This window comes from Pimephales promelas, chromosome 25 (genome assembly GCF_988280905.1).
Source record: "Pimephales promelas chromosome 25, fPimPro1.hap1.1, whole genome shotgun sequence".
NCBI classification, from domain to species: Eukaryota; Metazoa; Chordata; class Actinopteri; order Cypriniformes; family Leuciscidae; genus Pimephales; species Pimephales promelas.
The window spans coordinates 790,908-807,307 of NC_142793.1; the positions used below are offsets into that span (position 1 = coordinate 790,908).

Below are 16,400 nucleotides of genomic sequence, written 5' to 3' on the forward strand. Positions count from 1 at the left end.
TTTAAGCAGCACTCACTGGATATTTCAATGTGCAAGAAATGTCATTCCCTTTCAAGGAACTCGCATTGTGTCGATTGACGCTGTGGAGACGCTTTGCATGATGACGTCTTGAAGCATAAGTGAAACCAGTCCACTGGAGTGGCGATACGTCAGAGGCTGGTAATGTCACAAACAAGGAAACTGTAAAGCCTGCCCAACACACATCAGCACTAGCTTCTGTATCTGTCTATTTGGTGTTGTACTGTCTCATATATATCAGAAACAATGGCGAACAGCAGTTTATAGTGTGTGTGGACCCCTGCTCTCGTTATCTAGCGGGTAGGGACACACACAACCTTTGTGTTGCTTGTTTGGATAAGAAGCATGCACAGTCGGCGCTCGAGGGCTGTTATGTGCTTCCTATGCGGACGCTCCGTTCACGCCTAGCATTCTTTTGCGAGGACGCTCAGGCTCGCGTTCCCCAGGGCACAAGTCCAGCTGCTGCCAAGGCACAGTGGCGACTTCAGACTTGGGCTTTGCAAATGGCTCTATATAGACGGGGCCCAGCCTTATCTCTACCCTCACCTGATAGATCCAGTGCCTTTTCCAGGGTTTGGAAGCATGCGCTGGGGTTCCCTCCGCCCTGGTTGAGGCACAGACACTGTAACTATCTAGTTCTGAGGAATTAGATGTTGTTAGTGTTGAAGCACGATGCTTATGAGGGGCTTATTGAGGTTGTAACTAGAGATGTGGCCAGATTAAGCATTGAATGGCCAGCTGCTGATAAGCAGGAGATTCGTGCAAAACCTCAACACCGGGGCCTTCCATTTTTAAAGGGTTATTAGTTCACCTAAAAATTAAAATGATGTCGTTAATAACTCACCCTCATGTCGTATCAAGCCCTTCAGACCTCTGATCATCTTCAGGACACAGTTTAAGATATATTAGATTTAGTTCGAGAGCTTTCTGTCCGTCTGTTGAACATGTATGTATGGTATACTGTCCTTGAAAAAGACAAAAACCTCCTTATGGACGTACCCCTGTCACAAACAGGTGGCTGCTTTCCACAAAATCCTCCCCCATCGCTCTCATATCTCCATGAGAGAAATAATAAAAAAAAAAACATTTAAAGCCAGCTCCTTACACCTTGCCACTGAAAAACAGCGTGTTGCTTTCCTTGCTCCCCCTCAAAACAATTGGGGACAGGGAAAGCACTCTCAACCACAACCTTCAAAGGGTAAGACAGATCTGAGGACGGTCATTATATCTGACAGTCTAAGACTGCGGGGAAAATGTCCTGACACCCGAAGGGGTCAGGCCAATGAGAGCAGTCCCCCCCGATATAGAGCGGTTAACACCTCGTTACACGGTGCCTGATGTCCTTTGGTCGCCTCCACTTTGAGTATTTCGAGGGTGCAGCGGTCTCCGGTGAGCACATTTCTCAGAATCCACCTGGAAATGTAGTGGTCCTGGTATTCCTGCCCCCTCCTAGAGAAGGTTCCTAGAGCAGTTTGGTCGATCCCTGACGGTTTGCCATTACAGGGTGTCTGTAAACATGGTTCCTTGAAGAGAGAAGAGGACGCAAAAATATCTTGCCATATCTCCATTGGCCTGTCAGTGACTTACTTCAGACTTTTACGTAGCTAGTGCTGCTTTGTTTTGGGCAGGCTTTATAGTTTTCTGTTTTGTGACGTGACCCGCCACTGCCACACCATTGAACTGATTTCATATGTGCTTCAAGGCGTCATTACGCAAAGCATTACCACAGCATCAGTCGACGCAGCGTCTGGTTACCTCTTCAGGGAACTGAGGTTATAGTCGCAACCGATTTGTTTTTGTTTTTTCCATTATTTGGACTTGCTGGATTTTATGGATCCTTGTTTCCCTCACAGAATAAAACATTTTAAAAGATAATTGTGACTTTTTATCTTACAATTATGAGAATTGCGAGAAACAAAAGTCAGAATTGTGAGATATAAAGTTGCAATTACGTTTTTTATTCCTTTATATCTTTAATTAAACTTCCATAGTTTTGCACCATTATAGACAACTTAAGAAAAAAGACCTCTACAAATGTACAACTGTGAATAAAGGAATTACCATTTGGTGCCCATCAACTTCATTATGGTTTATGTTTGAAAAATACATGCTGCATAATGCTAACATCAATCTGTTTCCATCAGGCCCATCCACAGTGTCAACAGTGATATCCACAGGAGAAATCACCACTCGGACAGTCCCTCTCATGACCCAGCACACTGTCAGAAGCAGAATGAAACGGACCACCACAACTGGTCTAGGTGATCTGACGGCATTCACAGCCGAAACAGACCTGAAGGAGAACTTCACTCAAATGCTGGAGACAGAATCACCCTACGAGGACACTGATGTGTCCTCCACTGCTCTGATGGAGACCAGAACCCTTCATGTACCTCAGAACTTTACCCAGAACAGGCTTTACATGAGCTCAGATATTTTGAAGCAGACCCATAACCCTCCGTTTTCTCAGGAAGGGTTGACACTCTCCACAACGGATGCTGAGCCTTTAGTTTCCTCCGATGCAAGCGCTGAAGCTCAGACCCCTCTAGATTCTCACACAGGACCGTCGGAAGGTAACAGCATCCGCACTGAAGCAGATCGTGCATCGACTGAGAGCTTACCAGTGTCAAACACAGATGGCGCATGGACAAATGGCACAACCAGACACTCAAAGATCACCAAAGACGTTCAGACCATGTTGCCACTCAAAACCAGAACGACTCGAGCAATTACTGAAGTTCTTACCAGTACAGATACTAGATCTGCTCCAGACATTAGTTCTGCCAGAGCTAGAGCAAGTGCCACGACCTCTCTGACGGCCCAGCACACATCTACACCTGCCCTGGACACAGACACATTCATATCAGCGACTGCAACCACTGCTACAGCTGTAGAAATGAGCAGATCTCCCATGGTACTCATCAGCACTGGTGCACCCAGCACTAAAGAATTATCTGCTCCAGCGTCTACAGTCACTCATTCAGTGTCTACAGTCACTCATACAGCATCTAGACTCACTCCTATATCCTCTAAAGTCACTCCTACAGCTTCTAGACTCACTCCTATATCCTCTAAAGTCACTCCTACAGCATCTAGACTCACTCCTATATCCTCTAAAGTCACTCCTACAGCTTCTAGACTCCCTCCTATAACGTCTACAGTCCCTCCTACAACATCTACTCTCACTCCTACAACATCTACATTCACTCCTCCAGTGTCTACAGTCACTCCTACAGCGTCTACAGTCACTCCTACAGCGTCTACAGTCACTCCTCCAGTGTCCACAGTCACTTCTACGGCGTCTACAGTCACTTCTACGGCGTCTACAGTCACAACTCCAGCATCTACACTCACTCCTATGGCGTCTACAGTCACTCCTATGGCGTCTACAGTCACTCCTATGGCGTCTACAGTCACTCCTCCAGCATCTACCCTCACTCCTATGGCATCTACAGTCACTCCTACAGCAGCCACTACATCAACGGTGAGCACTGATCCTCACTCATCTGCCTATAGTCCTGTTTGTCTTTGCAAACAGTAATGACGTTTGTGTGGCAGATAATAACAGTTCTACAGTAGCAGTCTGTGGAAGCCAAGGAATAAAATTATTGGTAACACTTTATTTTGATGGTCCCTTTTGAATGTGCTGTCGACTATAAGTAACTTTGCAACTGTATGTCAACTAGCTCTCATCAGAGTAAAAAAAGGATTGTCTGCTTAATATCTGCAAACACTTTATTGTGATGGTCCTCCAACAGACACTCTACTGACTATTAGTAATTTTGCAACTACATGTCAACTTAATCTAACCCTATACCTACCAGTCTATTAATACTCAACTAACACTCTAATGAGAGTTATTAGACATGTAGGTGCAACGTTACTTACAATCAACAGAAAATATTAAAGGGATCAAAATAAATTGAAACCAAAGTGAACAAAAGTTAATTTTGAGTTTATTTTCATGCAAATTACAGTTTATATCTCACAATTCTTAAGAAAAGAAAAAAAAAGTCAGTCAATTCCAAGTTCCTCACCTTTGGGTTCCACGCTAGGTGCGTCTTGCTGTCGCAGAATGCTAACAACAGACGCCTCCCTGTCGGGCTGGGGAGCAGTCTTAAGGTGTCGTCCAGCCCATAGGGAATGGGAGGGTCTTCAGCTCGATTGGCACATCAACTGACTCGAGTTGATGGCTGTATTTCTAGCTCTGAAATACTTCCTCCAGCAGCTGAGAGGCTGCCATGTCCTAGTGCGGGTGGACAACAAGATAGCAGTCTCTTACATAAATCACTAGGGTGGTCTGCGCTCGCACCACCTCAGCGGGTAGAGAAGGGGGGGGGATGTCACTGGACATCAGAATGTGGAAGAAGATTTACTGTCCAGACAGAAAATACAAACAGGGGAATGGAATCCCAGCCCGAGGTAGTGAAACAAATTTGGTCCAAATTTTACAAAGCAGAGGTGGACCTCTTCGCCTCCCAGCAGACAACGCAATGTAGGGGACACTACTTTTCTCAGAGTCACCCAAACCCCCCAGGATCTGGACACGGTGGCGCATACATGGCCCAGAATGCGCTTCCATGCATTTCCTCCAGTTGCTCTGCTTCAGGGAGTTCTAGCCAGAGTTCGCCAACAAGTGCTTTGCCTCTTACTGATAGCGCCTCGTTGGCTGAACATAACATGGTTCTCCGTGATTATATCTTGCCTCGACAGCTCCCCCTGGACGATAGGGGAGAGGAGGGACCTTCTGTCTCGAGCGTTGGGGACAATATTTCATCCCGGTCCGATCCCGGTGGTGCATACATGTAATGCTTCAGTTTTGGACTTCCTGCAAAAATTGTCAGCAGGTGCATGCCCCGCCACTCTCAAGGTTTATTTGGCCGCTTTGTCGGCTTGCCAAGTGCTAGTTGGGAAACATCCTCTGCTTGCCCGCTTCATTTGTAAAGCCAGGCAGCTGAGGCCTCCTGCTAAAACCATTCCTTCATGGGACTTAGCTATAGTCCTGGAGGGTCTTGTTTAGACCCTCTTTGAATCTCTAGAGTCAATGTCTGATAAACTTCTGACTTTTAAGATGTTTTTTCTTATAGCTGTCACTTGCATGCTCTGTCGGTCTCACCATCCTGCCTAGACTGCCCCATGCAGTCAAGCTTCTCCAGTAGGCATCAGGGCTCATTCTACTAGGGTGCCCCATGCAGCATGTTTGTCATGTGGCAGGCTGACCCTCTCTCCATACACATTCATAAGATTTTATAGTTTGCATGTTCACGTCGCTCTGGGCTCTCATGTCCTTGAGTTGACATCACAAGCTCATGTCTGAGACCTTTTTCGCGTTTGTGTGAGCACACACTACACAACCCTAAGGGGTCCAGACACCCACAGTGTGGTGGCGTGGGTATTCTCGTTCCCCATAACGCTTAAAACAAGCACAGCATTGAGTCTAGCTTTTGAAAGGGAACTATTCCGGTTACTTGACTATAACCCTGTTCCATGAAAAAGCGGGAACGAGATGCTGCGCTTTATTGCTGTCCACAAAGCGTTCCCATAATCAATTAAATCAAGAATTTTCAGGGAACAGGGTTACAATCCAATAACCCGAGACGTTACCGCTGTTTGTCTGCCACCACTATGTGCCCGCAGCTACAAGTGACGTAACTGTGACGTCTGCTCCAAAAAATGGTCTATCGTCTTGTTTAATACTATCAAGAAATAATTCCTGCATCTCATTGGTGTGTTCACTATAGATATGTCATATTTCATTGGTAGTTTTTGAATCTGTCGACATTGCCGAACCGTTCACAGACTATCTGGCAAAAATCACAAACTGTAATCTGATTGGCTGCTTGATACAGACACTGGCTTTCAAACGTTTGGGATCTGCATGATTTTTAATCCAAAACATCTTACTGACCCCAAACATTTGAACGGTAGTGTTTAATGTTACAAAAGCTTTCTGTTCCAGATAAATTCTGTTCTTTTGAACTTTCTTTTTGTCAAAAAAATCCTGAAAAAAAAATTCAATATTAATAATAAGCATAAATGTTTCATCATATTAGACTGGTTTCCAAAAAATGATGTGACACTGAAGACCCCACCCTGTAAATTCAGCTTTGATCACAGAAATACACTTTAAAATATATTCAAATTGAAAACAGTTATTTTAAATTGTCATAATATTTAACAATATTACTGTTTTTGTTTGTTTTTTAATAAAAAATGCAGCCTTGGTGAGCAGAAGAGACTTCTTTTAAAAACATTAAAAATCTTACCAACCCCAAACTTTTGAACGGCGGTGTAGCTTGAATAGAAACCCTTCAGGTGTTCCTGTAACCGTAAGAAACTGCAGGAAAATCAGTGCTGCCTTTCACACGAGTCACATCAATCAACACATTTACATTCGATGTTTACCCTTGATAATCGATGCGTACCCATGCGTTCCCTGGGAATCAAACCCATGGCATTTCTAGAACTCCACTCTTCTGTTCGAGCTCCAGCAATATTATCAAGATCATCAGTACTAGTCAAAATCATTTTCTCTTTAACATTCTGCTGTATGTTTGTTGATTGCAGTTTGAACCGACGGAGGCCGTCAGGTGTCTGGTGAACGTAACCGCAGCCAGTATTCATATGGATTATTGTGTAATCAATTTCACAACACCTGGAAAATCCTGCAGCTTCATCATGACGGATGCTTCTCACTTCACAAGCTGTTCTGAAGACGCGGAGAGACCGCACCGGTACACATGCCGGATAGTGGGTCTGATTCCCGGTGAGACCTATGTGTTTGAGATCATTTCTGCGACGGACGGCGCTCGCTTAAACATCACAGTTCAAACCGGTAAGACCCTGACATTCCTTCAGAGCTGTAGTGAATGAGAAGGTGGCTGTGTACAGAAGTGTGCGGAAGTGCAGAACAGTGTGCTCTCTCTCTGCCTCCAGTTTCCTCACTCAAGGCATGTTCAGCTGCAAAGACGATAACAGAATAACCCTTTTCTCTCCAGTGAGTCTTTCTATCAACAGATATTATTAATATGCGTAAACTTTCCTGTTAACAGTAAGAGCAGAGGTCATTAAAGTAGTGCACTTCAGGATTACAATTTCCTGATCATTTACTCACAACCACGTCATCCAAGATGTTCACGTCTTTCTTTCTTCAGTGGAAAAGAAATGGGTTTTTGAGGAAAACACTCCAGGTGTTTCTCCATATAGTGGCTTCAATGGGGTCCAACGGGTCGAAGGTCCAGTTTCAGTGCAGCTTCAAGTCAAGTCACCTTTATTTATATAGCTTTTTTTACAATGCAGATTTTATCAATGCAGCTTCTTAGTGATAAAATGAAAATAATACAACACAGATCAATAATATTGTTGTTGAATATTAAATGTCCCTAACTAAGCAAGACAAAAGCCAAGGCAACAGTGGCAAGGAACCAAAACTCCTTTGTCATACTTCCTGGTTCTGGTAAGAACTTGAGCGGCTGCGTTTTGGACTAGCTGGAGTTTGTTTATTAAGCGTGCAGGACAACCACCCAGTAGAGCATTACAATAATCTAGCCTTGATGTCATGAACGCATGAACTAATTGTTCTGCATTTGTCAATGAGAGCATATGACATAATTTAGAGATATTTTTAAGGTGGAAAAATGCGGTTCTACAGATACTAGACATGTGACTTTAAAATGAAAGGGCACACACGGGTTCTTAACCAACGACGAAGACTCAACAGAGCAGCCATCGAGTGTTAGACAGTATTCTAGGCTGTTACGTGTGGACGTTTTTTGTCCAATAATTAAAATCTCTGTTTTTTTTTTTTTCAGAATTTAGTCGTAGGAAATTAATAGTCCATTAATTTTGTGAATTGGTAAGTTCATTTAGATTTTGAAGAAATATAGAGCTGAGTATCATCAGCAAAACAGTGAAAGCTAATTCCATGTTTCCTAATGATATCTCCTAATGGTAGCATGTACAGAGTGAACAGCAGCGGTCCTAGTACTGAGCCTTGTGGTACGCCATACTGAACTTGTGATCGATAAGACATCTCTTCATTTACTGCTACAAACTGATAACGGTCAGATAAGTATCATTTAAACCATGCTAGTGCAATTCCACAAATCTAGTCTATTTAATTTTGTGGTCAATTGTGTCAAATGCAGCACTTAGCTGGCTAGTCTTAGCGGTTTATGCAAACAGGCCCCTGGACTTTGACTTGGCCAATCAGGACCCTTCATTTCATTCCTTTCATCTGATTTCTCTCTGGATCTGCTTGACGTTTGGACGTCGGAAGTGAGCCTGAACAACTCGACCTTTGACCCGATCTGTCCAAGACACATTGTTCCAGAAGTCCTGCCTCCTCCTCCTGTCCTCCTGTGTATCAGGATGCGTTTGCTTCTGCTGGCGGACTGCCACACATTCAGGTCGACAGCAGCTCGCGCTTCTGGAGGCCCCTGCAGGCTCCTGGACTGGACTCCCTCAACAATTACTGTTAAAAAAACATCGAAGCTTAGTGCTTCCTTCTGAGACGTTCCAGCTGATGTTTTAAGATCTTTGAGATCTTGGCATGATGGATGAACTTCTTTGCTTACGAACTAGACTGATTTATTGAGGTTTATATATGTGTGGCACTTCTCTTTAAGAATGTCATAATTGCACTTGATTCTACTAATTTGTGCACCTCATTTTAATTCTATATAGGGGTGTACATTTTTGTTACACTTTAGACATTCTACTAACTACAAGTAACTTTGCAACTACATGTCAACTGACTCTCATTAATGTGCAACTACATGTCAAGTAACTCTCGTTAGAGTATTATTAGACTGTAAGGTTTAGGTTAGTTAAATACGTTGACATGTAGTTGCAAAGTTACTTATACTCACCTAAAGGATTATTAGGAAAACCATACTAATACTGTGTTTGACCGCCTTTCGCCTTCAGAACTGCCTTAATTCTGCATGGCATTGATTCAACAAGGTGCTGAAAGCATTCTTTAGAAATGTTGGCCCATATTGATAGGATAGCATCTTGCAGTTGATGGAGATTTGTGGGATGCACATCCAGGGCACGAAGCTCCCGTTCCACCACATCCCAAAGATGCTCTATTGGGTTGAGATCTGGTGACTGTGGCGGCCATTTTAGTACAGTCAACTCATCGTCATGTTCAAGAAACCAATTTGAAATGATTCATGGTGCATTATCCTGCTGGAAGTAGCCATCAGAGGATGGGGACATGGTGGCCATAAAGGGATGGACATGGTCAGAAACAATGCTCAGGTAGGCCGTGGCATTTAAACGATGCCCAATTGGCACTAAGGGGCCTAAAGTGTGCCAAGAAAACATCCCCCACACCATTACACCACCACCACCAGCCTGCACAGTGGGAACAAGGCATGATGGATCCATGTTCTCATTCTGTTTACGCCAAATTCTGACTCTACCAACAGAAATCGAGACTCATCAGACCAGGCAACATTTCTCCAGTCTTCAACTGTCCAATTTTGGAGCTCTCGCCTCGTTTTCCTATTTGTAGTGGAGATGAGTGGTACCCGGTGGGGTCTTCTGCTGTTGTAGCCCATCCGCCTCAAGGTTGTGTGTGTTGTGTCTTCACTGCATACCTCGGTTGTAACGAGTGGTTATTTCAGTCAAAGTTGCTCTTCTATCAGCTTGAATCAGTCGGCCCATTCTCCTCTGACCTCTCGCATCAACAAGGCATTTTGGCCCACAGGACTGACCCATACTGGATGTTTTTCCCTTTTCACTCCATTCTTTGTAAACCCTAGAAATGGTTGTGCGTGAAGATCCCAGTAACTGAGCAGATTTTGAAATACTCAGACCGGCCCGTCTGGCACCAACAACCATGCCACACTCACAATCAATTAAATCACCTTTCTTTCCCATTCTGACATTCAGTTTGGAGTTCAGGAGATTGTCTTGACCAGGACCACACCCCTAAATGCATTGAAGAAACTGCCATGTGATTGGTTTATTAGATAATTGGATTAATGAGAAATTGAATAGGTGTTCCTAATAATCCTTTTGGTGAGTGTATAGTCAGTAGGATCTCTAACTACCAAAATAAAGTGTTAGCCTTTTTTTTACCTGGTCTCACTTCAAACTTAAAAAAAAATCATAAGACGTGAGTTTGTGCGAAATGTAGTTTTACTCCTATTACACTCCATCCATTCATCAGTCACCCAACATGCTTTCAAAACTAACTAACACCTGCGTTCCAGTCAAGCCTGACCCCTGACCCCTGACCCCATGTCTGATGACTGTAATCTGAGCAAACTCGTGTTTGTGGACGTCAAGCCAATAGGAACTGAGACTGTCTTTCAGATATTCTTAGTCTTCTGAAGCCACTCAACAACTTCCACATGTGTGTGTTGTACTAGTCCTCCGTGAGGTTGGTGTGTGTAGTCACATTTGACTACAAATGAGCTTAACTTTTTCAAATCTGTGACTGTACTGTATATTTTATACACATGCTGAGTTACTGTAGCTTTTTCAGACAGAGGCAAAGGCTTCTAGAGCTGTGTGTCCTTGTCGTTGAAGAGACAGTGTTCCTGATGGTCAAAATGGTAGTAAACAACTCTAAAAACAACTAACTTTTTTAATGTTTTTACACCGAACAGTTATATAATTCCTGCTGTAATTGATGTGCTCTCCGTTTACACCGGTACAGTCGCCATGTTCCACAGGACGCAGAAACACACTTTTACTCCTAAAGGCCATCAGCTTTTTATCGCTTTTTCCTGGATATTTTCAGCTCGCCTCCTCCCTTCCTGCTTTACCAGACGACCCGCCTACACATCCTGCTGTTCACTGCCCATTATTACCCATGATGTGCACACACACACACACACACACACACACACAGTTTTTTACAATCACTTTGCTTCCATTTTCAGAAGTTTGATGTGATTTTGCAAAACTCAAAACGGTTATCACTTGTAACACAGGCTGTCTAATGTTTAAAACATTGCATTGTGCATTTACATCTTTAGAGAAATCTTGCACTTGCACAATCATTGGTTCAAAAAAAACAAATTTACTGTGAATTAACATTGAAACAAAACTATAGATCATCCCCACACATAGTGTCATAGTTCGTACAATCATTAAATATTGTAGACCAAAATAGGTGATACAGGTTTAATTATGCCACTACATGTACAGTAAATACATCTCTGTAAAAGCACTGCAGTAGTAGAGAGAATACACACATAGTGGAATCATTGAACAAAGTGTGTCATATATTGATAAAAAATATATTGATAGTTAGATCATTGTCAGGAAATGAAAATTCACATATTACATTTCAAATGAGTGTCTATTCATTTCCTGACAACGAGTGGACATTTGGGGAAGCTCAAAACTCTACTCAGGCTACTTGAAACTGTGTACTGGCCTAGTATCAGGGCGGATGTATGGAAGCACTGTAAAGAATGTCAAACATGTCAAAAATACAAACCTTCCATGACTAAGACATCAGGTCTGCTACAAAGTACTCCTATAGTTGAACCTGGATATAGTATGTTGGGAGTGGATCTTATGGGGCCTTTCCCGAAGAGCAATAAACAACATCAGTACCTTTTAGTTGTCGTTGACTACTTCACCAAGTGGGTAGAGTTATTTCCTTTGAGGACGGCTAGAGCATCTCACATTGCCAAAATCTTAATAGATGAGATCTTTACTAGATGGGGAATACCCTCCTATCTTGTGTCAGATAGAGGTACACAGTTTACCTCCCAGCTCATCGACATTGTCAGCAAACAGTGGGGGGTAATTCAAAAATTAACCACTGCCTACCATCCTCAAACAAATTTGACTGAGCGAGTCAACAGAAATTTAAAAACAATGATTGCGTCCTATGTAGAGGATCAGCATCGACAGTGGGATAAGTGGTTGGGCGAATTCAGGTTTGCAATTAATTCCGCCTGGCATGAAAGTACTGGGTTTACGCCAGCAGAAATAGCTCTGGGACGGAAGTTGAAAGGTCCAATGGAAAGAGCCCTTCAACAGCTACCTGATCCCAACAGCCCTGTTTACCCTATATTGGAACGGCAGAAGGAACTGGTCGCTTTGGTGAAGGAGAATGTGGAAAGAGCCCAGATAAAGCAGAAAAGAGACTACAACCAACGTCACAAACCAACACAATTTCAGGTTGGAGACGCAGTATGGATACGAACACATCCCTTATCCAAAGCAGATGACGGTTTCATGGCAAAATTGTCCCGCTAGAATTGTAAAGAAGTTGGGTCTGGTCTCCCTTGTAACTGCTCCAGAAATTATTGATACATATCACGTGCAACACTTGAAACTTTGTCATGGGTATGTTAGTTCTTCTAATGAGGAGGGAGATATGTAACCACCCAGAGTTTGGTTCCTGGTTTTCTTTCTTAGTCTGTAATTCCACTACTATGCAGTAGGGGGCTCTAAGGTCATGCTCCGTTGTATATAGCTATGTAGGAGAAGAAGTTAGGACAAGGGTGTGGAGAGAGAAGCATGGTTCTTCTCTTTATCCTCACACAATTTGTTTAGAGTCCAGATTGAGAAACTAGGGTTTCAAGCTCAATCAAAAGGACTTTTTGAATATCATCTGTTTGTCATGTTCGATGAGTCTCAAGGCTGCAATTCGACTTGAACATGTGAATTCTATACCCTAAGGATAGTGTTTTCAAAGCTTGACTGTGGTCATATGGGTTTTGAGATCATCGTGGATTACTCCTAGTAACTGCTTCACCTCTATCACTGGAGATTATTGCTCTGCTCGCCTCACTGCAAATGGAACCATTGACTCTATGATACCAAACATTGGATGGACTCTATGGATTGCAGGACAATGAAAATCTAAGGTTTTCCGCTAAGGTTTATTTGTACTGCTACTCATCAAACAGTGTTGCATTAGTGTGAAACCATGGGGTATGTCATTGTATTTTCAGTGTTGGCTGGGTGATCTACATGTAAATACTTTTGTGTGTGTCATCGAATATAAAGTGAAAGGATTTCCATTGGAGTATTGAGGTTTATGGTTTATCTTTCACTGTTTCTTCACTCTTTATCATAAAGTTTGGCCTGTGGGTTCCCCCCTCAAAAGTATCTTGTAGCTTGTCTCACTAGGAGTGAATAGGTAGACGGTTACAACATTTTATGCAAAAAATTATGATAATGACAAGAAAGAACCCCTTTGGCACAAAGATTATTTATAGGCTATTATTCATACATAATAGTAGGCTATATTACATTTTAATGTATATTACATTATTCTGCAACATTTTGCAGTTGTAATTAAATTATTGTTTATTAAACTGTTGTAGTAACTTAAATTTCGCATTTTAATCATGCTGATTTTTGGAGGATAAAAACTGAAATGGCTCTTCGTATGATATTGATTAATTACATTTTTTAACCCCCATATCTTGAGTTTTGTCATCATTCATGCATTGCATTTTAGGGGTTCCAAATACGTAGCGCTTTAGAACCTATTAAGGTTCTATATAGAACCTTAAATTTCTTCTAAGAGTTTATATCCGCTTGGTCGACGAAGTAACGTCCTCGCGAGGTGCAAGCCATTGAATGAAGGGGTTTAATAGCGCAGCGCCACGCATGCTGCGTCCTGTTGCAAAAGCATATGAAAAAACCCTACAAAGTTTGCTAGGCCAAAAAGGCCGTTAATCGCGCAATAAAAAAATTGACGCAGTTAAAATGGGTTTGGGTTAACTCCGTTAATAACGTGTTTAAACCGTTTTTTAAACTATACCTAATCCATGATGATTACTAAGTGGTACACTGACAGATACTGAATGCAATGATTTGAACAACTCTTGTCGTTCCTCTAGATCCTGCTCCTGTCACATCATTGACTCTTGTCGTTCCTCTAGATCCTGCTCCTTTTACATCATTGACTCTTGTCGTTCCTCTAGATCCTGCTCCCGTCACATCATTGACTCTTGTCGTTCCTCTAGATCCTGCTCCCGTCACATCATTGACTCTTGTCGTTCCTCTAGATCCTGCTCCTTTCACATCATTGACTCTTGTCGTTCCTCTAGATCCTACTCCTTTCACATCATTGACTCTTGTCGTTCCTCTAGATCCTGCTCCCGTCACATCATTGACTCTTGTCGTTCCTCTAGATCCTACTCCTTTCACATCATTGACTCTTGTCATTCCTCTAGATCCTGCTCCTTTCACATCATTGACTCTTGTCGTTCCTCTAGATCCTGCTCCCGTCACATCATTGACTCTTGTCGTTCCTCTAGATCCTGCTCCCGTCACATCATTGACTCTTGTCGTTCCTTTAGATCCTACTCCCGTCACATCATTGACTCTTGTCGTTCCTCTAGATCCTGCTCCCGTCACATCATTGACTCTTGTCGTTCCTCTAGATCCTACTCCTTTCACATCATTGACTCTTGTCGTTCCTCTAGATCCTGCTCCCGTCACATCATTGACTCTTGTCGTTCCTCTAGATCCTACTCCTTTCACATCATTGACTCTTGTCGTTCCTCTAGATCCTGCTCCTTTCACATCATTGACTCTTGTCGTTCCTCTAGATCCTGCTCCTTTCACATCATTGACTCTTGTCGTTCCTCTAGATCCTGCTCCTTTCACATCATTGACTCTTGTCGTTCCTCTAGATCCTGCTCCCGTCACATCATTGACTCTTGTCGTTCCTCTAGATCCTACTCCTTTCACATCATTGACTCTTGTCGTTCCTCTAGATCCTGCTCCTTTCACATCATTGACTCTTGTCGTTCCTCTAGATCCTGCTCCTTTCACATCATTGACTCTTGTCGTTCCTCTAGATCCTGCTCCCGTCACATCATTGACTCTTGTCGTTCCTTTAGATCCTACTCCCGTCACATCATTGACTCTTGTCGTTCCTCTAGATCCTGCTCCTTTCACATCATTGACTCTTGTCGTTCCTCTAGATCCTGCTCCCGTCACATCATTGACTCTTGTCATTCCTCTAGATCCTGCTCCCGTCACATCATTGATTCTTGTCGTTCCTCTAGATCCTGCTCCTTTCACATCATTGACTCTTGTCGTTCCTCTAGATCCTGCTCCCGTCACATCATTGACTCTTGTCGTTCCTTTAGATCCTACTCCCGTCACATCATTGACTCTTGTCGTTCCTCTAGATCCTGCTCCCGTCACATCATTGACTCTTGTCATTCCTCTAGATCCTGCTCCCGTCACATCATTGATTCTTGTCGTTCCTCTAGATCCTGCTCCTTTCACATCATTGACTCTTGTCGTTCCTCTAGATCCTGCTCCCGTCACATCATTGACTCTTGTCGTTCCTCTAGATCCTGCTCCCGTCACATCATTGACTCTTGTCGTTCCTTTAGATCCTACTCCCGTCACATCATTGACTCTTGTCGTTCCTCTAGATCCTGCTCCCGTCACATCATTGACTCTTGTCATTCCTCTAGATCCTGCTCCCGTCACATCATTGATTCTTGTCGTTCCTCTAGATCCTGCTCCTTTCACATCATTGACTCTTGTCGTTCCTCTAGATCCTGCTCCCGTCACATCATTGACTCTTGTCGTTCCTCTAGATCCTACTCCTTTCACATCATTGACTCTTGTCATTCCTCTAGATCCTGCTCCTTTTACATCATTGACTCTTGTCGTTCCTCTAGATCCTGCTCCCGTCACATCATTGACTCTTGTCGCTCCTCTAGATCCTGCTCCCGTCACATCATTGACTCTTGTCGTTCCTCTAGATCCTGCTCCTTTCACATCATTGACTCTTGTCGTTCCTCTAGATCCTGCTCCTTTCACATCATTGACTCTTCTCGTTCTTCTAGATCCTGCTCCTGTCACATCATTGACTCTGCAGAGTAACGGCAGCCAGGACTCTCTCGAAGCCTTCTGGACTCCTGCAGTTGGACACATGGAGAGCTACCAGCTGTCTCTGTCTCACTCAGGCTCCTTTGACCCGGCCTTCACCCTTCCTCCAGACGCTTCTCACTGGCTCTTCAGCGGCCTGACACCCGGACAGGTTTACCAGGTGTCGGTGAAGACGAAGAGTGGAGAACGAACAGCTGAGAGCAGGACGACTGCAAGAACAGGCAAGAAACATGAGCATGAGCTGTGCATTGCACATGCTGGCAGACACAAACCACTTAAAACAACTTACCGCTATAGATATTGTATGACATATGCATATATGAATAACAAATAATTAATTGTCTTGTCAACTAACAGGAAACATTTTGTAATTGTTAAGATGAAATGTTCTGAAAGCATTATTAATATTTGATATGTGTTCTTATGATGTTGAGAGAAAATACTCCTGGAACAATGTTCTTAGAATATATTTATGATGGTTTTACTTGATGAACGTTCTCTTAACATTTTTGTAATATCCTCATTATGTAGAGATG

General features: G+C 43.1%; 1 protein-coding gene across 4 annotated transcripts in view; it reads left to right on the forward strand.

Moving 5' to 3' along the window:
- ptprbl (protein tyrosine phosphatase receptor type B, like) overlaps positions 1-16,400 on the forward strand; it is a 48,367-nt gene that overhangs the window by 10,094 nt on the left and 21,873 nt on the right. The window contains exons 3-5 of one of the 4 annotated variants that reach the window (XM_039670252.2): positions 2,163-3,502; positions 6,586-6,853; positions 15,822-16,085. In XM_039670252.2, coding sequence (XP_039526186.2) covers positions 2,163-3,502; positions 6,586-6,853; positions 15,822-16,085 — 1,872 coding nt within the window. Of the gene's footprint in view, positions 1-2,162; positions 3,503-6,585; positions 6,854-12,467; positions 12,931-15,821; positions 16,086-16,400 lie in introns of those variants that run through there. The other 3 variants (XM_089127450.1, XM_089127452.1, XM_089127451.1) reach the window with 3 other exon arrangements.